General features: G+C 36.3%; 1 protein-coding gene across 1 annotated transcript in view; it reads left to right on the top strand.

Moving 5' to 3' along the window:
• Positions 1-26528, top strand: part of LOC127438741 (neuronal PAS domain-containing protein 2-like) — a 46272-nt gene that overhangs the window by 3695 nt on the left and 16049 nt on the right. Inside the window, exons 2-9 of the mRNA XM_051694565.1 lie at positions 12378-12792; positions 13280-13336; positions 16181-16335; positions 17483-17574; positions 19223-19312; positions 21244-21367; positions 23871-23984; positions 26329-26447. Of these exons, the coding sequence (XP_051550525.1) occupies positions 12719-12792; positions 13280-13336; positions 16181-16335; positions 17483-17574; positions 19223-19312; positions 21244-21367; positions 23871-23984; positions 26329-26447 (825 nt within the window). The 5' untranslated portion in view covers positions 12378-12718. The remainder of the gene's footprint in view (positions 1-12377; positions 12793-13279; positions 13337-16180; positions 16336-17482; positions 17575-19222; positions 19313-21243; positions 21368-23870; positions 23985-26328; positions 26448-26528) is intronic.

Raw genomic sequence — 26528 nt, 5'->3', positions numbered from 1 at the left:
AAAGCTTTGGATGGAACCAATCACTTCTACATCTTCCCTCTGGCTGGCATACTTTAGAGACACTGCCTTGTTGGAGGGCACCACCGCTAAGTCCAACGGTGCAAAGAGCAAGACTGTACAAAGTTGGGAGGAAATTGCTAAGGTGTTTTAGACTGAATTAGGTCTTGAGTCTTATTTATTTATTTACCTTTATTTATTTATTTTATTTTATTCCTCTATATGTGTATGTATGTGTATACACTGATCAGCCACAACATTAAATCAACTGACAGGTGAAGTTAGTAACATTTATTATCTCGTTACATTGGCACCTGTCAAGGGGTGGGATATATTAGGCAGCAAGTGAACAGTCAGTTCTTGAATTTCATGTGTTGAAAGCAGGAAAAATGGGCAAGCGTAAGAATCTGAGCAACTTTGACAAGGGCCAAATTGTGATGGCTAGATGACTGGGTCAGAGCTTCTCCAAAACGGCAGGTCTTGTGGGGTGTTCCTGGTATGCAGTGGTTAGTACCTACCAAAAGTGGCCCAAGAAAGGACAACCAGTGAACTGGCGACCAGGGGTGGAAAGAGTACTGAAAAATAATACTCAAGTAAAATTACTGTTACTTCTTAAAAAATGTAGTTTGAGTAGAGTAAAAGTACCTGTCCTAAAAACTACTCAAGTAAGAGTAAAAGAGTAGCTCATTTAAAAGTACTCATGAGTTGTGAGTATTGAGTACTGAGTTGCGAAAACTATGCACCTTTATAATAAAAACTCTATGCTGAAATTTAAAAATGAGGCACACATACCATAATTTACATTCCCTTTTATGGCTGTTTGCCAGAAAGAATAAAAATTATAGGTATTTTATACTTTTGCGCTTGTGATTGACAACTTTTAAAATACATAACTTATCTATGATACTGTAAACACTACATGAATCTGATTTTAAAAAATAAGTAAAAGGGCGACATGATTACAGAAATAAAAAGATGAAAAAGTTATTTTCAGTATCATAATGTATGAAACAATTACATTAAAATCAGTTTATGTGTAAGGTTTATGTTCTAAATTTCCCTTATTGCCGACCGAGAGAGTTATTGTTGTGCATAAAACATGTTCAAAACAATGCAAGGAATGCAAAAAACAAAACCACTAAAAAAGCAGGGTCACTTGATGCATCATGTCCCGCACAATAGAGGCGGTAGAGCAATTGTTTGGTACAGGGTACACACAAAAATGAAAATTCTGTCATCATTTTGTCACCCTTACACCATCTCAGATGTGTTTGACTTTCTTTCTTCAGCAGAGAACAAATTAAGATTTTTAGAAGAATATTTCAGCTCTTTTGGTCCATACAATGCAAGTGAATGGGTGCCAAAATTTTGAAGCTCCAAAAATCACATAAGTCAGCAAAAAAGTAGCCTAATCCATGTGACTCCAGTGGTTAAATCCATGTCTTCAGAAGAGATATGACAGGTTCGGTGAGAAACAGATCAATATTTAAGTAATTTTTTACTACAAATTCTCCTCTCTGCTCAGTCAATCTCCACTTTAACTTTCACTTTCTTCTTCTTTTGTTTTTGGTGATTAACATTCTTCATGCATATCATCATCTACTGGACAGGGTGAAGAATTTCTAGCAAAAATGGACTTAAATATTGATCTTTTTCTCACCCACACCTATCATATCACTTCTGAAGTCATGGATGTCATTTGGATTACTTTTGTGCTGCCTTTATGTTTGGAGCATCAACATTTTGGCATCCATTCACTTGTACTGTATGGACCTACAGAGCTGAAATATTCTTCTAAAAACCTTAATTTGTGTTCTGCTGAAGAAAGAAAGTCAAACACATCTGGGATGGCATGAGGGTGAGTAAATGATAAGAGAATTTTCATTTTTGAGTGAACAGTTTCTTTAAGTAGCACATGGGGGGCCACATTGTCCTCCTTTTGAGATACAATGTTCCATATTGATTTAGTTCTTGTATCTTTAAGCCCAGAAAGAGTTGTGTTCACATTCTAATTTTCTGAAGTTTGTGACTGGTGGAATGTTCTGCCTGAGGTATTGCTCTACAAAGGTTGATACTTTTCTATCAGGCATTAGAAAAAATATGATAAAGGCTAAGCATAATTATAAAATATTTTATCATCTCTACTTTCCTGGTAATTTATTATACAAATTAACACACTCTCAGGGGTCGGCATTATAAAAAAAACAAAACAAAAAAAAACAATATTATTAAAAATATTATTATTAAAAACAAATCTTTATGACTTGTCACTGAAGGATTTTGGTGCTAATTTTGGATGTTAGGGGTGCACCATTCGATCGGCCACTGATCTAAATCGGCCGGTTTTCGTCTTAAATCCATGATTGCTTTTCAGTCGATCGTGCTTGGATTCAGGGCCAATCTTCTTTGCAGCACGCATACACTGATACTCTAATGAATTAGCGCTTGCTCAGCCCTTGAAGCATACAGTGTGGTCACTGGAGGGTGAGTTGGTGGCAATTGTAAGCGTTCACGAATTTAAACTTTCAGACATGCTGTATTTAGATGAATATGCCGGTTTGTTTTAAAACGTGTAAGAATAACGTGTAGGAATATTAAGCTGCCCAATTTCTAGAGTCAATCCCACGAGGCTTTGCGGGCGATGTGGGCAAAACTTCTGGTTAAGCGTAAACAATCGTTAAGTTGTGTACTAATGCAGCATTAAAAATGAAAGAAACTTGAGAAGAAATTATCACAGAATTATAGCAAGGCGATATTGTTTTTCCTTTCCTATCTGTTAATGAATATGGATTTCAGGATGATGGCCAAATATCGCAAATAGAAGCATTTTAGTTATTTTGTTGAGTCTTTATCCACTGATGGAAGAACCTGAGCAGACTAACCTGAAAAGTTATGTAGCCTATTAGCGCCTTCACAGCTGTAAAGTTGGACATGTTTTGAGAACGAAAAGAAGAAGAGTTTGTTGTACTGAGATTATGTACTTACTGCAGGGGATACAGGGGAGGTCCAGACAAATAAATTTAATTGATACTGAACTAATGTCCACACTGTTTTCCAAATCACCTTAAGGGAAGACATGCACATTCTGCAAAAACACTAAAAAGAAAGTGAATTTCTGGCAGGAAAAATGCAGGAAAGAGGAAAATCATAATACAATTAATTTCAAATGTGATAAAACATCTCACTACTGTACATGTCTCATCTAATAATTATGGTCTTCCACTGTAGAATTTATCCATTTAGTATCACAGCATTAAAACAGTTGAAAACATCGTCACTACTAACAGACAGTTCAGGAAAAACACTGTTCCTTTTTATACTCTGTAATAATGCCATTTCAAAACATGTGAAGCATTCACAAAGGCCAACGCTGAATAGAAATGAACAATCTCTCAAAATTTCTAATGAACTTTCAGCACATGTACACACACCTGTTAGCACAATAACTATCATTTATATGTAATTCATTGCGCTCCGTTTCTGGTCGACTATTGTAGCCGGACCGTAACGGTGGATAATATAAGTAACCCCCGCTGTTGACTTCTTACCAATAAAGTGAAAAGAGCACACAAACAATTTATTCCAAGCTTTTTTAAACAGATGTTCCTAAGTCAATCCTTCTGTAGGCAGCCAATGGAAGAAGCAGCATCTGGGACTGGAGTGCTTTGCGAGTGGTTTCTGATCATAACATTGCTGTTTTAGATAAAATTTTATTTTGGATAACCATTAACTGCACACATTGTTCAGGGAATTTTAAAGACATCTTACAATAATTAAAAAGCAAGAATCTAATATCATGACACGCAAGCAAGCAGAGACCGGCTACACACAAAACGCCAACCAATCGCACTTCCGCTAGCCAACCGGAAATTCCACCCACCTAGCGAAATACAGTGGACTCGCTGAGAATATTGTGGATACGTTAGTTATTCTGACTCGCTGCACAGTGAGCACGGAAAGGATAAAGAGACTGCAAACGTGCATAAAAACGAATCAAATGACAAATAAACATGCAAATACAAATCTGAGTATACGTGATGTAACGTGAGTCATGACAATCAGACGTTGTGTTGAGAGATAGAGACTGTTTGAGCGATCATGAGCGCTATTAGCTTCTCCCCCTTCAACATGAGCGCTCTCGGTGTCAATCAAACATGCGCGCTCTCCAGGTGCTCTCAATATCTCATCATCAATCACTCATCCCAGTGCTATTCCCAATTTAATTGAGGATCCCAATTTAAATTAGACTGATGTTGGTTGCAATGCCACTAATAACAGATATAACTGTTTAACCTTAAATAGCGGTACTGGGTCTTCACGCATTTGCTTAATAATTAGTGATTTGTATTGCAACAAAACGCCAAAGGCGGTAAACAAATCATAAATACTAATGATTCCTCACAGGAGCAGTTTTGGTGCTAGTAATAGACAACATTCTTATTTTTGAGCATATCTCTGCTGTGTGTGATGCCCTCATGGATTTTACTGGTTTCCAGTATGTCACAATGTCCTTTGATTTTGGCGCCAGATTTATTCATAACTGTTTTCAATACAAATGAATGTTAGCAATTCACAATTAATGTAATTTTACTGAGTGGGACATAAACATATCTGCAGAATATAATTTGCAAAAGTGTGGTTAATGGCACTTTAAAAAAATAAAACAGTATTGGTATCGGCCGATCTTAGTGTAAAAATATCAGTGATCAAATCGGCTTCAAATTTCCTGATCGGTGCACCAATATTGGATGTATCGCTCTTGTGAATCACACTTTGAACACATCTCTGATGTATGTGATGTTGAACACTCAAGGTGTTTGTTAGTTGACAATCACAGTGACAACAGAACTGATCTATATCAGAAAATCAAACTGTTACACCCCTTATGTTTAAAATAATTACTAAAAGGGATAGTTGACACAAAAATGAACATTCTCTCATCATTTCCTCACCCTCATGCCATCCCAGATGTATATGACTTTCTTTCTTCTGCAGAACAGAAATGAAGATTTTTAGAAGAATATTTCAGCTCTGTAGGTCCATACAGTGCAAGTAAATTGTGGCCAGAACTTTGAAGCTCTAAAAAGTACATAAAGGCAGGATAAAAGTAATCCATAAGACTCCAGTGGTTATATCCATGTCTTCAGAAGTGATATGATAGGTGTGGGTGAGAAGAAAAAATACTTTTTCAGCAGAAGAAAAAAGTTATGAACATCTGGGATGACATGAAGGTGAGTAAATGATGAGAGCATTTTAATTTATAGGTGAACTATCCCGTTAAATAACATTCCAACATTCTTACTATAAAAATGCTAACTTATAAGTTTATATATACAGTATACTATATATATATATATATATATATATATATATATATATATATATATATATATATATATATATATATATATATACACACACCGATCAGCCACAACATTAAAACCACCTTCCTAATATTGTGTAGGTCCCCCTTGTGCCGCCAAAACAGCGCCAACTCGCATCTCAGAATAGCATTCTGAGATTATATTCTTCTCACCACAATTGTACAATGTGGTTATTACATTACATTACATTATTACACTATAGTAACTAATAGTTTTATGTAAAAACAAATGTGTATGTGCTTGTTCAGACAACGTTGTGATTTTTTTTTTTTTTTTTTTTTAGCAGGAGTGTGTGAAAGCTCCATAATCTGTCTATACTCTGTGACCTTCAGGGTGTGTGTCCTGGAATGTGTGTTTCAAGAGGCAAGAAGGGATCATGAATTTGAACTTTGATGTGCAAGCATTGGTGTGTGTGTGTGTGTGTGTAATCATAGTCTATGCTGCTAGCTGTAAACATGTTTCTATGTGAGCTCAATGCACATTGCAGAGTATGGCTGAAGTCAGATTCTGTTTGGCCAGTCTGGTAGAAAGAACGCATCCACATACTAGGGATGAGTCATAATGGTCGACTAGTCATCCAACAACAGACTTGTCAGTTAGTGTGGTTGACTAGTCGAAAAGGCTGATTACCGATTAATTGGCCTGATAGTTTTAAAATCGATTTAAAGAAAGCTAAAACATTTTACATCGGCTACGGGAGTCCATAATGAGCAAAATCCCAGATGCAGTTTATTGTGTAAGCTAAATCCCAATCATAAACAGAAAAAGATTTGATGCATAACGCAGGACTCTTTAACTGTATACAAATGCCTGGAATACATATATATAGGGATATATAGAGTACAGAAGTTTGTAGATGCTCAGATTATCAAAAATAAATAATATTCATTACAAACATGAAATGCAACAACATATCTTAAATATTAATTGTAATTATGTAAAAAAAAAAAAAAAAAAAACTACATTGTGATGAACGTGTAAGTCAACCACCACCGGAGACCATTTTTGACCCAGGACAAACCCTCTAAATGTAGTTGGTAATGCAATGCAATCGTTAAACTGTACCATCTTTTAAGTCATGCGTTATAGTGAAAGTGTTTTGGTACACTTGAGTGTTTATGTACTCTTAATCTGCTGTTTTACTCAAGATTTGTGTGAAAGTAAATAAAACTTGTTGTTGTGGTACCTCTAGTGTTTATTTCACCAGAAAACTGCTGCGATATGTAGAATGAAGCACACAAAAATTATTTTGTTAAAAAATTTGTAATAGTAAGTATAAGACAAGGTTGTAACTTTTTGCATATACCGAGCACACACACTTTTCATTTCAGCAAAGCTAAAAATCAGACATCCAATATTTTTTTTATTGATGAACTGAAATTGAAAGGATAAAGTAAGAATTTGTGTGAGTGCGTGTGTGTATTTGTTTGTGTTCAAGTATATAAGGTAAGGAGGAGTGTCCAGTTGACTTGGCATTTTTCTGTCTGTTGGTGAGAGACACTAAAAGACAGAGATAAATTAAGATCTTTCTGCATGAGGGAAATCTTTTCTTTTGTTACCCGTTCACTTCTCTTCTTTTGAATATCTGTAAACATTATATAAACAATTCATATATGTCTTATAAATGGTTTACAGTGCTGTTTGTGGAATGGAAAATGAAAGGAAAGTAACACTTGTTTACATTGTGCAGAATGGTGTGTTCGAAAGAAATGGTGCATCGAATCAGCAAACTCAGGAATTGTTGAAAGACATCATTGTGTTGTCATAAGTCATAAATGTGTGAAGACAGTGTTGATTGACTGTTGATTGACTGGTTTTCACAAGCAGTTTTTAGTTTTTATCACTGATGTTCAAGTAGTTTGCCGACTTCGGTTCATTTAAAGGTGCACTCAGTAACTTTTTGGACTTACAGTGACACCTAGTGGTGTGGATGCAGCATCTTTCAAAATCAATAGTTTTCAGTCACAGATGCCATTGTAAAAATTCACTATTCACAATAAGCCATGATTAATTTAATCCAAGAGTGAAAGTGTCCAATAACAAGTCAATTACTGAGATTAAGTGAGTAGTATTCAGTTGGTCATGTGATTCTAAAATGGCAGCACCCATGAGGGCACCCCTGCGCCATGTAGGATAAAACAGCTTCTTTAAGGTTACTGACAGAGGCGCAAAAACCATATATGCAAGGTATGCAATGCATAGGGGCGCCATGTAAAGGGGGGCGCCATCGGCTCACTAAAGGTGGTGCAATCGGCCTCCTCGACCCCTCCAACATCACTTCCCCAACACCACCCCCCAATAGTATACCATTGTTTAAGACAGTTCTTAGGATAAATTATTATTAGTTTGTAAGAATGCTCCTAAGTGCAAATACAAAGAACATTCTTAAGAAGTCTTAAGGAATACAAAATATTTCTAAACTTTTTTTTTTTTTTAAGTTAGAAAGCAAGTTTTATTCTTGGTAGAACTTTATTCTATTCATAAGAATGTTTTGTGAGTATTTTTTATTAAAGAAAACCTTTAATAAAAATATACATATACATTTACATTTAATACAAAAATACAAAACATATAAATATTTTTTTCAAATATGTTTAAAAATACATAGTATTGTACCTACATAGGATATATAACACTTCACTTTGAGGTCGAGCCGGTGAAATTGTTGGCAGGGCAAGTAAAAATCTGACGTACTGCCCTGACTGTGCCAACAGAAAAAGATCCTCACTTTTGAGTGCTCTGGTGGATTTATAAGACTTGCTGAGGTGCTTTATTCTAATTCTATCCAGTTTAACTAAATCTTACTGCTTCTCATTTTTGCTTGTCTGGTCATCATCACATTTTCATGAAACTATTCTTAACCATCTCAAGGTTGGTAACCATCTTATGGCAAATAATTGTAAAAGTCATTTTAAAAATTACACACGCATTGTGCTCTGAAGCAGCCTGACGCAATTAAATTGTTGTGAGAAATGACTGAAACTCTTACATTTGTGTAAATGTCCCAAGGCTGATGTGTAGCAAGCTGTGGGCAAAACACTTTCCTCTTTTTAACACTGGAAATACCAGCTCAGTTTGATTTAGATACTTTCCATAAAACCAAATATTTCTTAATATACCAAATATTTCAAATTGTTACTTGCTCTTTTCATAAGATATTTGTTGGATCTTGTTTGCGTGGCTGATCTCACAGATCTGTTAGTGTGTTTTTTGCAGAGTGAAAAATTTTAGAATGAAATGGGTGGAAGAATGAAATGTGTGTGTGTGTGTGTGTGTGTGTGTGTGTGTGTGTGTGTGTGTGTGTGTCTTGGAATTACAGTTCGGAATAAATGTTCATCTGACTGACAATTTCTTACAAGCTTAATCAAATGTTGAAGGAGACTCATATGGCTAGACATTTGTAATAGTGCAAGCATTTATGTGTGATCCAGGCAGAGTGGGAACAGATGATGAGATGATGGAATCGTGTGATGGAGTGTTTAGTATTGTATAATGTTAACATTGATGTTAGCAGACTTTTTTTTTTCTAAATCGACTTACAATACTGTGCACAATACATTACAATGCAGTGTGCATATTATGCACTCAATAACTATACATATATTTTATAGTCACTTGCACTTCTAGAACTAAACATACAGTACATTGCACATTGTATTGATATTTTAAGTGTATGTTCAACTACATTTTTTATTTCTATGTGCTATTTATTTTCTATTCTATATGTATCTTGCAAAGCGTTGAGTGGAAAGACAAGTACGATTTGATTTTTAATCAAATTTGAATTTTTGATTTTGAATTTTTTATAATTTTACGAACAAATCATGATACTGGCAAATACATGGATTGGCAGCCAAGAATACACAGCGCTTGGTAAATCTAGGCCTTGACTGGCGAAATAATGTGCCATAACGATTTCTTCATTATTTTGGCCTTAACATAAATGGCCATCAACACATGGATTTTTCTGGCAAGTGGTTTATTTTAGAGTCGAACAGTGAATGTTTTAGCCCTAAATTCAACATGATGCTACAACAACTATTATCTTCTTTGGAAAATGTGTGTAGTTTTCCTTCATCTTGTTAGATGATTTCTACGTGCACATACACATGCACACTCTTTCTCTTTTGCTCTCTCACATACTGTTCTGTTGGATTATGAAAAGGGCTGGTCGGAAAAAAAATTCTAGGTCATGGCACTCCTTGCCGATGTAACGTTTCCTGAGGGTTGTGCCAATGCTGCATTCATGTTTAAGCCTAGGTGTCATTATGATACTACTCGCACACTTTTTCTTACTTGGTCATCGGATATTGTGTTTAATCCAGAAATTGATACACATTGTAAGAAGCACAGTTCTGACCATTTAAGATGCAGTCCGAAATGGAACGATTATTGACTGGACCAAGGTGTCATTTCTACAGCTAATGTTTAGATAATTAGCCTTATCTGCTTTGATACACCCAGAATCTTCAACATGGTAAAAGGCTAGAGTGAGAACAGAGTGCAGACCATTACTGAGTGATGCATCACAGTAGATGATGAACAGGCTCTCTATTGCACTGGCCATCAACATATTCCTTAGAATGCTTTCACACTTGGTTCGATTGATTGGTCTGAACCGAGTTTGATTCCACCCTTTTCTCCAGCCTCCTCAGGTGTCTTTTCACATTATACACCTGGGTGCTGTACCACTGCTGTACGCTTTCATCATCAACATGAGTACTAGCAGCAGTTGTTTACCACTATAACTAGGTAACAACTCTGGACTCGGGTGCGAACCAACGATGCTGATGGGAAAAGCACACACTGACTGTTAAGAATCAGTTAAGGGAGCAAGGGTCAAGGGGGCAATAGAACAGGCAAAATGTACCAATTTAACAAACACATTCATACCTGTGTGACATTCCATAACCTGCTGACTCTATACAAGCTCTCTGTGAATCCTAGAACAAAGATTTGAATGATTTTTGATTTCAGTCAAGCTGTAGAGTGCACAGCATCTTTAAAAGTTATAGGCTTTGGTGAGCTGTAATATTTCTGGAGAGTTACCTCAGTTTTATTCATTCCAATGAGAAAGAGAGAGAGGGAGAGATCAAAGTAATGTTAGTGGTCTTTTTTCCATTTAAGGCTCTTAAAATCTTTAAAAATGTTATAAAAAAAACAATTCTAAGGCAGCACCGTATGTATCTTTGGCAGAGAGGCAGTTCCAGAATGCATTGGGATTAGGGATTGGAATTGTAAGGAATTTAACAATTCTAGTTCCGGTTCCTAAATGGTCACATTAACGATTCTTTTAGTACTTTTGAGGAAAGTCTTAACCTTATTGCATGTACTTCCTTTAGCAGCCTGTTTTCAAATTATGAGATCATTACAGATTTCAAAAGAATACAATTCTTTTTGAAGGCATGTTTACACAAACTTTTTAGAGGCATAAATACATTCCAATAATTGATCCTAACTATACAGTATATTAAATAGAATTTCTCAACAAACAAAAACGTGATAACATGTTTTCATTCATTTGTGTATCCTTTTATAAAACACACTGTGAGTTTCATGCAGTTCAGTAGTGAGGCAGCCACTGAATTTTGCTGCAGAAAACACTATCAGAGTATTTAAGCACAGTGTTCTGTCTGCACATGTACTGTACATTTCGTCCACGAATTGCAAGTTCTGGAACCAATAATGGAACCAAAAGCCATGAAAATCATATGGTTCCGGTATATTTTTTAAAATTAGTTCTCAATTTCCAACGCTAATTGCGATGCAAGCTCAGTCACGATTACATTTCAGTTAGGATTCTGCCTGAGAATGCTGCTGTGGTTTTGTAACAGTGTTGTTGCAATTTCATTATTTGTTTTTGAATTATTTTTTGTGTCAGCTGTATTGAATAAGACTTTTTGATTTGTGTCAAACACCAAAAGTGCACTGAGTAACTTAATCCACAAAAAAATAAATAAAAAACATTATATATATATATATATATATATATATATATATATATATATATATATATATATATACACACACTACCGGTCAAAAGTTTTGAAACACTTACTCATTCTTTATTATATATATATATATATATATATATATATATATATATTTTTTTTTTTTCACATTTTAGAATTATAGTAAAGTCATCAAAACTATGGAATAACATAAATGGAACTATGGGAATTATGTTGTGACTAAACAAAATCCAAAATAAATCAAAACTGTGTTATATTTTAGCATCTTCAAAGTATTCACCCTTTGCCTAGAATTTGCAGACAAGTACTCTTGACATTTTCTCAACCAGCTTCTTGAGGTATCACCCTGGGATGCTTTTTAAACAGTATTGAAGGAGTTCCCATCTATGTTGGGCACTTATTGGCTGCTTTTCTTTATTATTTGGTCCAAGTCATCAATTTCAAAAATGTTTTTTTTTTTATTATTAAATTTTAGTTTTATAATGAAATAAATTAATATGGTGGCACAATTATATTTTTGTCTACAAAACTAATTTCAAACATTTAAGCATACGCTTTCAGATCAAAAGATTTTTAAGATCATGAGAAACATTTCAGTCAAGTGTTTCAAAACTTTTGACCGGTATACACACACATCCTTAAAGAAATTAATAGTACATTTTGTATGTAAAAGTATATAAAAATTATGTACACAGACATGAGATGAATACTCAAGGCATTTAAAATGTTTGATGCTGCATCAATGCAGATAAGTGTCTGTATAAAGTTGAATTCCACTGTCATTTTGGCCCACAAAAAATTACTTATTGCACCTTTAAAAAAAGACAAAGCAAGCAAGAAAATCAAATTCACACGCACTTCTGTTTTGTTATTCTTTTTAAACATTATAGAGCTTTTTGTTGAGCCAATGTAGAAATAGATGAATTACCCCTTGTGGCATTGCTAAGAATGCTTTTTTACCACATTGATGGTGGATTTCAAAAATCTGGGCTAAACCATGCTTTTCTTTTCTTTTCTTCCACAGATCCCGCTGTTTCCATCACTAACCTCATGGAGAGTGAACAAAGTTTTGCAAGCATACATGAGGAATTTTACGCTGGAAGTCAAAAGTAACAATAAACGCTATCTTGATGATAAGCTAGTTTTTGGCATTTAAGTACTGGCTAGACATAAGGACACAAAAGCATTGCATTGGCTGCCAGTTATCAGTGGGTTTAGAGCAGCGGCTAGCCATTAGATTTGTAAGTAGCGCAAATCGCTAACCACTAGCATTAGATGGTTAGTGTGGCATCTATTAGAATTTCTGTGGGTGTTTTGAGAGTTGAAGACACAAATGGGACAAACCAGCCTTCACAGACAGCCTGAATGGGAGAAGGAGTGAGCATGGACAACCTTTCGGAGTTTGGAGGCCTTTGTCCGTCCAGCCGGAGGGAATGGGAGTGAGTCTACACTTAATGCACTTAATACATTGGCCCTAATGATAACTAATGGTCCAACTAAGTTGTACCTTAAAGGAATAGTTCACCAAGAAATAAAAATTCTGTCATTATTTTCTTCCCCTCAATCTCCAGAAAAGACCAAAAATCACCATTAAAGTTCCATAAAAGTAGTCCATGTGACTCATGTGCTATATTTCAAGACTTCTGAAGCCATACCATAGCTTTGTGTGAGGAACAGACCCAAATTTAGGTCATTATTTACAGAACATCTTCAGGCAGATTTTTCAAAATTTCTCCATTTGTGTTTCATGAAAAAAGTACGTAAATTGGTTTGGTACGACATGAGGGTAAATAAATAATGACTTAAATATTCATACATTTAAATTTTTAGGTGAATTACTCCATGTTATGCCATGTTATGTGGCATGTGAGGAATTGATGGTGACAAATGAATTTTGAATAAAATATATTTTTCCTCTGATTGCAGCACGAGCAGCTGTGTGGATGATTTAATGGACGAAGATGAGAAGGACAGAGCAAAAAGGTAGTGTTTTGTGTGTGCTCTTTATAGTAATAGTACTGTGTATAGTACTGTGAAAAGTAATGTGTTATTTTTGAAAATAAGCCGCCACTGTAAACTCTAAACTTGTGAACTTTCATTATGTCCAGAGACTGTCAGAACATCACACCTTTAAAAACATATCTCACTTTCTTTCTTTCAGTACAAAAGGATTTACTTGTGGAAGAATGCATAGGGCTGACAGAGAGAGAAAGTGATGAAAATGAGCCATATGGTTTTCACATCAGTTGCAGTTACTTGCTCATACAAACAGTATTTGAGCTGCTCCTGTAAGCTGTGGCATGAACAGGACAATTTGAGACTCAAACTTGATATTAAATAAGGTTGTCAATGCTAAAACCTTGACTGTATGATCAGAGCCAGTGTGTCCCATAGTAAGACACTGTTCCAAATGCATAACTATAGCTTATGAAATTAATTTCACCCTTTATCGGTATGCTGTCAAGTAACATTAATTAATTTTACTTATTAGGTCATGTTTCTGCAGTATTGGACGCAGGGCATGTTTGAAAACATAGTTCACAGCTGAGAATAGTCATTAAATTGTAGACTCTTTGTAAACCATTAGCTAGAAGCCTAAAATCTTTCACATCTAAAAGCAAACTATAGATTTCTCAAGTAGTGAACATGTACATTAACTAAAAGACTGTCAGAGATTGTAAAATTAGCATAATAGAAATAAGGTGTGACAGAAGTTTAAAGGACCCTGCACACTTCATACGAAATCGAAGAACGAATGGGTGTGACGTCATTTAGAACAAAATCTGGAGAAAATTAAGGTGTTTTGAGTTTGTTTCAGTGGTTTATAACAGCTCGTCAGTGCAAACCTTCTGGAAAACCTTATACCGGCTGCTCAACACCTTTTTACTGCCATTAGTCCACGTAATTGATAGATGTGACCTGGAGCTCTACCTACTTTGTGACCGACAGCTAATTTCCCTTTGAGTCAGTTAAAGATCAGTCAACATGAACACATTGCCATGTAGAATTATTAGTGAGCTGGTGCAAACTTACCTACATCTAACATTTTCCAAGAACATGTCATGCCGGGGGCCTGGGTAGCTCAGTGAGTAAAAACGCTGACTACCACCCCTGGAGTTCAAGAGTTCGAATCCAAGGCGTGCTGAGTGACTCCAGCCAGGTCTCCTAAGCAACCAAATTGGCCAGGGAGGGTAGAGTCACATGGGGTAACCTCATCGTGGTCGCTATAATGTGGTTTGCTCTCGGTGGGGCGCATGGTGAATTGTGCGTAGATGCCGCGGTGGATGGCGTGAAGCCTGCACACGCGCTATGTCGCCGCGGTAATGCACTCAATGAGCCACGTGATAAGATGCGCGGGTTGACGGTCTCAGATGCGGAGGCAACTGAAATTCGTCCTCCACCACCCGGATTGAGGCGAGTCACTACGCCACCACGAGGACTTTGAGCGCATTGGAAAATTGGGCATTCCAAATTGGGGAGAAAAAAGGGGAGAAAAAAAATTTCATGCTATATTTGTTTGTTTAATTAGTCTACAAAGGGAATCAAATCTACTCAGATTTTCTTTAGTGTCCATTCACTTTGTTGTTTTATACGTGCTTCACTCATGTGCCATTTGTAGCCGAAAAGCTATTTACACATTTGCCCAAAGATATGCCTATCATCATTCTTTTGTCTGTATTCTGACCATTAACACTCTTTTATACACCCATCTTTGAAGCAGTATCACTGTCATCATAAATTACAATAACAGAGTGTAACTGGTGCATATTATGGCTGCGTATAGCTTGTTAGCGCATTAGTGCCATGAATGCAAAAGGTAAACATTACGAATGACACATTATTTACTGCATATATATTACTTTAAATCATCACCGAGTAGTTAATACTGCTTCTTTTACTGATCTCGTGTGAATTCTACTCATAGAATGTGGCATGAAGTCATTGATAACATATTTTAATGTCATATTAGTTGGTGTTTTACATGTAGTCTTGTGCATCCTCATATTTAAATGCTACACTAAACACCTCCCCCAGTGGTGTGGCCGGTGTCTGAATGTTTGCAAACAGTATGTCATTGCTTAGATGTTTCAAACTTCTTTTTGGCTCTGAACAGAGAACAAAGAAGCACTTGAGTGAGCCAGGTACTTTAAGGTGCAGAGCTGCTACCTTAAGTTACCAGGTCAAAATGCACTATAGATTATGTTCCCCAGTAATGCTCTACCGTTATCTGAGGTCTTTTGAGAAAGCCATCGAAATGAAGACATACCATAAACTTAAGTTAATTTTGTAGAAAGCTAATTGCTATGGAGTAACCCTACCCCTAAATGAAAACTATGCATTTTTAGAATTTAAAATAACATTATTCACTGTTAAGGGATGTCCCCTTTGGGAGTTTTTGTCAGATTTAGCTGATTTATGGGGACATATTTGTCCCCAAATTGTAGCGAAGTATGTACACACACACACACATACACACACCATCTTCACCACAAACAGACATGGTCTCTTTGGTGCGTAGATGGAGATTCAGGGTCAGTGTGTCAGTAAAAAATATTATTTAAAAAGAGTTTTTATTCCATATGTTTATGTGTAGTCAGCATGTGTGCATCCGTTTCTTTAATTGAAGCTTATATGTTTCTCCTTCTCTGCTTAGCGCCCTCTTACTTGCAAACAGATACAGACAGACATGCATGCACACACAAACACTCACTCTCCTGTCTCTGAAGTGTCATCTCTATCTCTCTCTCTTTCTCTCTCTCTCTCTCTCTCTCTCTCTCTCTCGCTTTCTTTCTCTCTCTCTCTCTTTCTCTCTTTCTCTCTCTGCAGGGCGTCCCGTAATAAATCAGAAAAGAAGAGGCGAGACCAGTTCAATGTCCTCATTAAAGAGCTGTGTACTATGCTGCAGGGTCAGGGTCATCCCCGCAAGATGGACAAATCCACTATCCTGCAAAGGACCATTGACTTCCTGCAGAAACAGAAAGGTCAGTGGGAGGTCATGGGGGAGGTCATGGGGTTTTGTTTGTAAGAATTGTAGTGGGGATAAAATACTGGGATTGGGAGAAAAAAAGAAATATCTCTGGATGCATACAACCTTTTACTCAGTTGAGAACAAGAGGGGGAAAATGTATTTGACGGAAATTGATACTTGAAATTGATTGATTTTTACATTTGATCATGCATTAGTTACTCTGGTCTACCCAAGTTTCCCTCACAATCTTAAGCTTTAATATTATAGAAAACTGCTGTCTCATTTTCATAATTATTGCAGTAATATTATTTATTTTCTTTGCATATATGAGTACATGAACAGCAGAATGAACCATTCATCTCTGCGCTAGAAGTGTGACTTATTGTCACTCTTGCCAATGTCAGGTGAATTTACTGGCCATAAGCATTTTTCATCGGCTAGGAAAACTAGTTTTACATTTTTTTGCATTTCACTTGCCAAAACTGAACTTGTCACAAAAATGTGAAGAAAACCACCTTGTGATTTGTTCTTAATATCTTTGTTTAATGCAAGGAAAATTCCAAAGAGTTCTGGAGAAAAACACCTTGCATCAGCGAGGGTCAGGTTTTCATTGTCACAATTAAATTTGTATTGTGTAACAATTCCTAATACCAGCCAACTGGTGAGTTACCGGCCAACTAGAGAGCTGATTCACCAAATGCCCTTTTTATTTGCATTTGGCTCTTGGCAAGTGTTAATTTTGGGTCCTAGTTAGAGAATAATTTTTGCTGTATTTCTTGATCTGATTTTGAGGGGATGAGCAAACTACTGCAAGGTCCTGGGCGTGTCACTACCAACACCTCTGTGTGCCAGGAACTTTGTGCCAGTGCTCCACAATAGACCCTGTTTCATTTCCTGTCTGAATCTAGGGCACAGCTGTCAGGCCATCGGCAGAATGTTTACTGGCAGCAGATTTCAATGCTCCTAAACAGTTCAGCCGTGCTCAACTTCCCCCAATTCCAGAATGCTTTACTGCTTGATTTACATTTCTTTCTATTTTTATCCATTCCATCCAATTCTATTAGTTCACAAAATGCCTGTCACTGAATTCCACACTTACAGTCCTGAATCATGTTGTCAGAGCCTTCCAAAACATTTTCCCTGCGTTTGATGTTTTCCAGAGATCACGGCACAAACAGAATCTTGTGAGGTCCGACAGGACTGGAAGCCTTCTTTCCTCAGCAATGAGGAATTCACCCAGTTAATGCTGGAGGTAAAGGTAGCTTGTAACCACCTCCACTTTCTGTATTTTTCTAACCCTCTGGGAATACTGCACACTTCATCTGTATTCTGTGCTGTCAACGCATCATGTATTTTACTAGGCTATGAGATGCCTTCCAGCATTGCTTCAGGCTTAAATGTGTGCTTGTAGAAAAGTGAAACACACTTTACAAATAAAGGAAACTCATTTAAGTTTAACGATAATTATGTAGCAGAAATAAAGGATGTGCATATACTGTGTGATGATTTGACCTGTACTCTGCATTCCTATAGCCAGCTGAAAAAGGAAGTTTTTATGGGGACTTTTTGAATTCACCCCAAAAATGTCTAGCATTAAGGAAATATTCACACATGAACACTTCCTTTTAAAAACAAACTCTTGATCCCCTCAGCCCCCAGTCTAAATTACTGACAAGTCTAGCGAATCAGGCCTCTAGCAGTAACTATAGGTGTGACAGGCTTGAAATAGTGTTATCACCAATTCCCAACACACACCAATGCCCTAACCACCATATTAATGGTCAACCAAAATATGTTTTTTAGTGGCTAATTCTTAAATTCTTATATTTCATCCACCTAATCCTGTATATGCTGTATGGTTACAGCCTTGACACATGCAATGGACACTTTTCACATTTCCGGGTAAACTATAGCAGGGTAAATGCCATGGCTAGAGTATAGAGTTAAATGGAAATCCATAGCAAATATTGATTTTGAGTTCCCTTTTGCTCCAACAGCAAAATAACATTTTTCCACAACTTGAAGAAAATTAAGCAAAAAAAAAAAAAAAAAGAGCAGGATTACGGCAGTAATTTATTTTTTATAATGCCAGGGTAGTATAACACCAAGTACAGTGATATAAATATACAATACATAAATAATGTACATTTAAAGGGTTAATTCACCCCAAAATTAAAATTCTCTCATCATTTACTCACCCTCATGATATCCTAGGTGTGTATGACTTCCTTTCTTCAGCAGAACACATTTGAAGAAAAATAGAAAAATATCTCAGCTCAGTAGTTCCTTAAAATGCAAGTGGATGGTGATTTTTGAAGCTCCAAAAGAACAGACAGTCAGCATAAACGTCATCCATATGATTCCAGTGGTTAAATTATTGTCTTCTGAAGTGACATGATCGCTTTTGGTGCAAAAAAGATCAATATTTAAGGACTTTTTAACTTTAAATCATCGCTTTCGGTCAGCAGCGGTATGTGAGACATGCGAGAACTGAGGCATACACTGTACAGAAGCCTTTTTGGTTTTGGTTTAGATCTGTATTTGTATCTGTTTCTTTACTCACAATGGTGCATTTGTGTGCTTATCCTGAATGTCTCAACCGAGAGAAGAACGTGAGATAACGTCCGTACCATTGCAGCAGGAATACGTCACACGAGAGATTGCTTGAACTCAGCGCTCTCGTGAAGCTTACCGGAAGCGATGGTTTATAGTTAAAAAGTACTTAAATATTTATCTTTTTCATACCAAAAATGATTGTATCGCTTTAGAAGACATTAATTGAACCGCTGGATTTGTATGGATGACGTTTACGTTGACTGTCTGATGAAAATACTACTATCAGTATAGTATTACAGTTTCTACTGAAACTTTAATTCACTTTTTTTATTTGGTTATGGCAGGCGTTGGATGGCTTCCTAATAGCTCTTACCACAGATGGGAACATCGTATATGTATCTGACAGTGTGTCCTCTCTCATTGGCCATCTGCCGGTAAGTGAAGGTGTTGGGGAAACAATTCCAAAGACACTTTATGGTTGTAACACAATTTATGTTCCTGGGTAGTAAGTGTTATTTCTTAATTGCTTATGCCTCAAAAGTATAGAAAATGGCTATTATTCCCCACAAGCTTTGCTTTTGTGACCAAGACAGTGATGATTTGAAATTTACCTATTTCCAATGAGAAAACGGGCGAATTTGTGTCTTTTCGTTCACATAAAGTCAGAAAAAAACAACATATGAATCCAAAATCCTTCTTTATCTGTGGTCCAACGAAGACACCGGCTTTGACCTTTGCCTCAGACAGCTTAGGGAAGAAGTCTTGAAGGTACTTGAAGGCTGCCGACTCCTAATCTAGAGCTCTGATAAATTGTTTCATAAGGCCCAATTTTATGTGCAGTGGTGGCATCAGCACTTTCCGGGGGTCCACCATGGCTCCCACTTGATGATGTTCCTCCCCACAGAGAACTCGGTCCGCTGTGGCCAGTCCCACCTGTGGTAGTGCGCCTTGGTGTCCCTGCTGTCCCAATGGCAAAGATAGCAGAGAAACTTGGTAAAACCGCCTTGGAGACCCACCATTTTGAAGTCTCCTATGACCTCCCAGTCATACTCATCATACTTCAAGGCGTCCAGAAAGGTCTTGATGCTGTTGTAATCCTCTTGAAAATGAGGTGCACCGAGTGAGCCAGGGGAAGAGAGGGGTACTTGTTACCATTATGGACCAGCACGGCTTTGAATATTACTTTAGTATAAATACATGTTAATTTGGATTCATATGTTGTTTTTTGCTGACTTAATGTGAAGGAAAAGACACAAATTCACCCGTTTTCTCATTGGAAATAGGTCAGTTTCAAAATATCACTGGCCTGGTCACAAAAGCAAAGTTTGTGGGGAATAATAGCCATTTTCTATACTTTTGAAGTATAAGCAATTAGGAAATAACACTTACTACCCAGGAACAAAAAAAAAAAAGTTTTGTTACACAGTGTTATGGAACTCATAAAAACTTGATTAGCTTTTTTACCTTTTAGAAATGTAAATTCATTACCTCTAATAATGTTGTGTTATATTATTAGTCTGCTAAACTCATCTAATTAGTAATGTACTGTAATTGTCATGTTTTTCTAAACTTAGATAAGGCAGCCCACTCACAGCAGATTTTCTGTAGGCTGTGGACAACAGCCCTTGGGAAACGATTCAGAACATTTGAGGCCTTTTATTTGTTGTATTTGTTCAGGATCTGAAAATCAGTTTCTTTAAATTTTCTTGATTTAAGGTCATCGCCAGTGAAGTGGCTCCACTTACTATAGAAAAAAAAAATCTGAATTGGAGTGTAAAAAGACACACCTGTGTATCTCATTTTACAAACATAAATCAATGTATTGCAATGCTGCAAATGCGTTAAGATTCATCTGAATGTGTGATTGTATGCTGCCAATCTAATGTCCCTGGTCATGCTGTTATGTATGTGTCACAAAAGCGGTTTGATAATACTCCTGGTCAGTTGCATCACTGTCTTACCCCCCTTGGCCTTTGGCCTTATTAACCACAGCAGAGCAGAGAGGAGGGCTTAGCAGAGCCTTGTTATTGAGGAATAGAATAGACAGAACTCGAGTAGCACTGAAGGTCATGTTCAGCCATTTTCATGGATGTATCTGCTCAGATTGTACTAATACACTTGTGGCTTTGTTTAGATGCTTGGAAATGTAACCCAGTTCCTGTTATAATAAAATCCCACTACTGATTCTTTACAGGTGATTTACTTGGATGGTATAGGACTGAGGTTTTATGGATAACATAAAGTAGATTATTCAGAATGGTAGTGAAATTAGGATGAAAGTGCATAGCATTGTTAGAATTGAAGTGTGTACCACTGATGGATGAGAGCAGGGAGTGACGTTGCCATGGATACTGCTGTGTCTCAGTCAGATATGGTGGACCAGAACATTTTGAACTTCCTGCCGGAGCGAGAGCACGGAGAGGTGTATAAACTGCTGTCATCACACATGCTCTTGACGGAGCCTTCTGCTGTAGACCTCCTCAACACCAGTAAGTAGACACACACACATACACACAGAGACTAGCACACAAACAAATACTGTATATGCACACAAACACTGAACACTCTCTATTTGACTGTTTATTGAAGGTGCAGTAAGTCTTTTTTTCTACTTTCAACTAAAACACTGTATACATAATAAATTAATAGTAACTTTTTGCAGTGTTTCAATGGATTCACAGCATCTCTAATGTAGTGTAAACTGTAGTGTGTAAGCACCCATGTGAATAGCCACGAAAATGCTTTTTTATTCTACATAAGTGTGGTTGCCCCATCATGAGATGTTGAAATCACATGACCACGTGACACTTAAAAGAAATAGTTCACCCAAAAATTCTCTCATCATTTACTCATCCTTATGCCATCCCAGATGTGTATGACTTTCTTTCATCTGCTGAACTCAAATGAAGATTTTTAGAAGAATTTCTCAGCTCTTTTGGTCTATACAATGCAAGTGAATGGATGCCAAAATTTTGAAGCTCCAAAAATCATATTAGTCAGCATAAAAGTAATGCATAAGACTCCAGCATTTAAATCAATGATTTCAGAAGTGACATGATAGGTGTGGGTGAGGAACCTATCAATATTTAAGTCCTTTTTTTTTTTACTGTAAATTCTCCTCCCTGCTCAGTTAACCTCCACTTTAACTTTCACTTTCACATTCTTCTTTTGTATTTTTGTGGATTCACATTCTTCATGCATATCACCCCCTACTGGGCAGATAGAAGACTTCTAGCAAAAAAAGGACTTAAATAATGATCTGTTTCTTACCCACATCACTTCTAAAGATATGGATTAAACCACTGGAGTCATATGGATTACTTTCATGATGACTTTATTTACTTTTTGGAGTGTCAAAATTTTGGAACCCATTCACTTGCATTGTATGGACCTGCAGAGCTGAAATATTTTTCTAAAAATCATAGAAGAAATAAAGACATGGCATGAGGGTGAGTAAATGATGAGAGAATTTGCATTTTTGGGTGAACTATCCTTTAAATACATTAAGTGTGTTCAACTCCAACTATACCAGTCAGTGAAATTTGGCAGTTGCAGTCAGAGGAGTAACTTTGTGCTTCCTGTAGCATGTAACAGTATTGTGATCACATTTAATGTAAAATTGGTCAAATAAACATTTGAATTTTACATGTAATAATGAGATACACTATTAATTTGAGTAGATTACATGTTGCTGAGTACAGTGCCTTTGTATACAAGAAGAAAGTCTGAGAAAAGCCTATATTATTTTTAAACCAATAAAAGTGTCAGTTTTTTTTTTAATAAATTTTAATTGTTTTTAATAAACATGATATATAAAATAAAAGATATAAGATTATATGAAATAGGTTTTTACTATTATAAAGACACATATTTGTGAGAGTTAGCAGAACTAAAGTTGTCAGAATAAATAAGAAATACATGTCATCGTTGTCATCAGGGAGTCTGGCCAATTAAGTATAAGCTGTGTCATCATCAGCACCTGTGCAGCTGCTCTGGGGTAACTGCAGTGGCTGACCCAGGCGGCTTGTCTCACCTCCCTTTTTAAAAAGAAAATTTCTAACCAGCACACATTGCATCAAGGCACTGCGTGAAGTCAAATACTCCTTTTGTCTTGGTAACCCCTACCCATTATCAGATACTTTCTGATGGGGAATAAATTAAATATGACAAATGTACCTGTGAATAGGCTATTTCTACAATGGCACTGATAACCTAAATTTATGCTTTTGTGTGATGATGCATTTATGTCCATCTTGTACTACACAGCTTTTCATCCAATCAAATGCTTTCTAGCATGGGAATAGGAAAGAAATGATTAAATGTTAGTACAGGTTTTAAGAGTTTGTTAGGGGAAAATTAACAAATTAATATGAAGACTTTTGTAATGTCCCGTAAACTTTTGACAAAGTAGAATCCCTGTTATTGGCCCCGTGCAATATGCTGCGAGTTAGTCTTTGCACTCTGATTGGTTTATTTGAGAGTGCTATGTACAGTGCTCTCTTACTGGCTGGCTGCAGTGTGCTTCTATGATTAGACTCAAGGCTAATTATAGCAGCTCTGTGTGCGCAGTGTAACATGGTAACACAGATTATCTATTACAACACACTGATAATCCCACACACAGCTCTAACCCTGACCCCAATCCCTGAAACAGAAAGAAACAGAGAGAAAGAGTTATAAAGTGAGAGAGATTCAAATGGCAAAGAGTCAATGTTGACTTTTTGATCTTGTTTGATAATCAAAAACATCTCTGTTTTCACTGGTCTCACTCACTTGCGCGCATACACTCACATACACACACACTGCTGTATGGTCTGTCAGGTCATTGTACTCTATTTTAGGCTAATCATCAAAGCCACTGGGGCCACAGCCGTAATAGAACATTAACCTCAGTCTAGTGTGTGTGTGTCTGACAAAATGAATTGCTCTGTTATAGCACTAATTCCTCTCTTCTTCCACCCTGTGCCCCCTTTTTCGTCCCTTTCGACTCAGATGAGACGCACATCGAGTTCTGCTGTCATTTAGCGAGGGGGAACATTGACCCAAAAGAACCACCCACTTACGAATATGTCAAATTCGTTGGAGATTTCAAGTTTCATAACAATGGTGGGGTTTTTTACATTACTGTGAGCCATATGCAACACCAACAGAGACACTAATGACTGAAGTAAAGGTAACACTTTTCATAAGGTTCCATTCTTTAACATTAATTAATGCATTTGGTAACATGAACAAATAATGAACGATATAGTTTTTGAAGAATTTACTAAACATTATTAATGTTAGTTAATAAAAATACAATTGTTCATTGTTAGTTCATGACATGTAAGTTCATAGTGCATTAACTAATGTTAACAAATTTTTGAGTTTAATAATGTATTATTACATGTTGACATTAATATTAACCAAGATTAATAAATGCTGTAAAAGTGTTGTTCATTGTTAGTTCATGTTAACTAATGTTGTTAACTAATGTTAACAAAATGAACCTTATTGTAAAGTGTTACTGATGAAAAGTTCTGCCTACAGTATTACTTATTCTGAAGACAAATTAACCACAGCACAGCTTTCATTGCCTTTAGCTGTGAGTATGCTTAGAGGATTATTCCGGGCTCAATACAAGTTAAGCTCAATCGACAGCATTTGTGGCATAATGTTGATTACCACAAACATTTATTTTGTCTCGTCCCTCCTTTTATTTAAAGCAAAAAACAAAAATCTGGGTTACAGTGAGGCACTTGCAATGAAAGTGAATGGGGCCAATCCGTAAACGTTAAAATACTCACTATTTCTACAGTATAGCCACAAGACATAAATAATGAGTGTTCACATGATTTTAGTGTGATAAAATCACTCACTAACCTTTTCTGTGTTAAGTTATAGCCAATTTTGCAACTTTATTGCCATGAAGATGTAATGTCAACAAACCCTGAAATCCTAAAATGAAAGTTAAAATGACAATTTAAACAACTTTGCAGCTCAAATAAGTCATGAGTTTTAACAGAAGAATTAATGTAAGTGCTTTTATAAAATTATACACTTCACATTTCTACATTTAAACCCTCCAAAAATTGTCCCATTCACTTCCATTGTAAGTACCTCAATGTAACCTCAGATTTTGTTATATTAAAAAAAAAAAAAAAAAAAAAAAGGAGATTCATTTGGAGGAAATTAATGTTTTTGGTAATCAACATTATGTCACAAATGCTGTCGATTGAGCATAACTTGTATTGAACCCAGAATATTCTTGTAACTTTGTCTTGCTGTGTGTTTAGTTGAGGAAGAGGTTTAATGAGTCGGAGGCATTTGCATAGGTTAGAATTATTGGACCAGGTCCACATTTGCAAGTAGAATGTCATTGTGAGGTCTTAACTTGACTGACAGGTACAGAAGCATGAAAACGGGAGGCATATGGGAACTGAATAAGATAGAAAACAGTTAAGATACATCAGATCAATGTTAGTTAGAGCAGGGGTTTTCAAACTTGTTGATGCCAAGGACCCCCTTGCGAGGGACCCCCTGCTTAAGAAGTATACTATGCATGATATTTTAAAGACAACATGTTGGTTGATTTGTTATATTGTCATTGTATTAAAGCCAAAAGAAATAGTTAAAATATTATCTGGAATATGCTATATTTACTTCGGATCAAGTTAACAGTGTCCTTTTTCTACAGACTACTAGAGTATTGTTGGATGTAAAAACCTGAAGAAACACATTTTCAATTCAATCCAAATGTATTTGTATAGCACTTTTCACTATTATTGTTTCAAAGCAGTCATGCTGAGAACAGTGCCTTACAATCCCTATTTATTAGAAATATTATATAATTTTAATAGCATATGATTTTTTGTTAAACTGTATGCAGATTTGTTTTTATTCTTTACTGTTTAAAACTATGGCTCAGTAGAATACAATTAGAATAGAGCTTATGATTTGAGAATGAAACATTGATAATGTCAAAAATGTTTACACGTATATACATATTTGTTTTCCCCCAGACCCCAGTTTGAAAACCCCTGAGTTTGAGCCTTCTCAAGAAGTACAGTGCAGACAGTTTACTTTTGCTTTAGCATGGCTGGAAGGCTGTATTGACCAGTCAGCATCAAAGATTAGAACTATCCATTTTATTATACACGATAGCAAATGAGATTTACACAAAATTGTTGAAATTAAATAAACAATTCTTACACATTATTTACATAAAGTTTACTCAGAATGTTTAAATAGAAAATATGATGTTAACTCAAAAACGTCAGTTATTGGCTGATAAATCTGCTTGGTTGATGTATCACGCAGTCACTAGTGTCAAATAGCTCTGAAATCTGGTCACTTTGGCACTTGGATGTGTGTTTTTTTTATTTTATGGAATGTTCATACAGTACTTGAGCATATTACATGGCTTTATTGGAAAACCAAATCAAACTCTGTTTTTCTGTGTGTGCTGCAGTGCCTCTGTCCTCATGTAACGATTATGAGCTGTCATTCCCCCGCACACTGCAGTCCTCACTGGAGGAGCAGATCTGTCTTGTAGCCACAGTGAGACTCGTGACCCCCCAATTCCTGAAGGTAAAAGAGCTCACCCCCACACACACAATAGTCAGTCCTTCCTTTGACATGATGGTGAATTAGGTTCTGCCTACATTGTGG

This window comes from Myxocyprinus asiaticus, chromosome 4 (genome assembly GCF_019703515.2).
Source record: "Myxocyprinus asiaticus isolate MX2 ecotype Aquarium Trade chromosome 4, UBuf_Myxa_2, whole genome shotgun sequence".
NCBI lineage: Eukaryota > Metazoa > Chordata > Actinopteri > Cypriniformes > Catostomidae > Myxocyprinus > Myxocyprinus asiaticus.
Note: the sequence above shows the minus strand (reverse complement) of the source record. Positions and strands in the feature narration are given on the sequence as shown.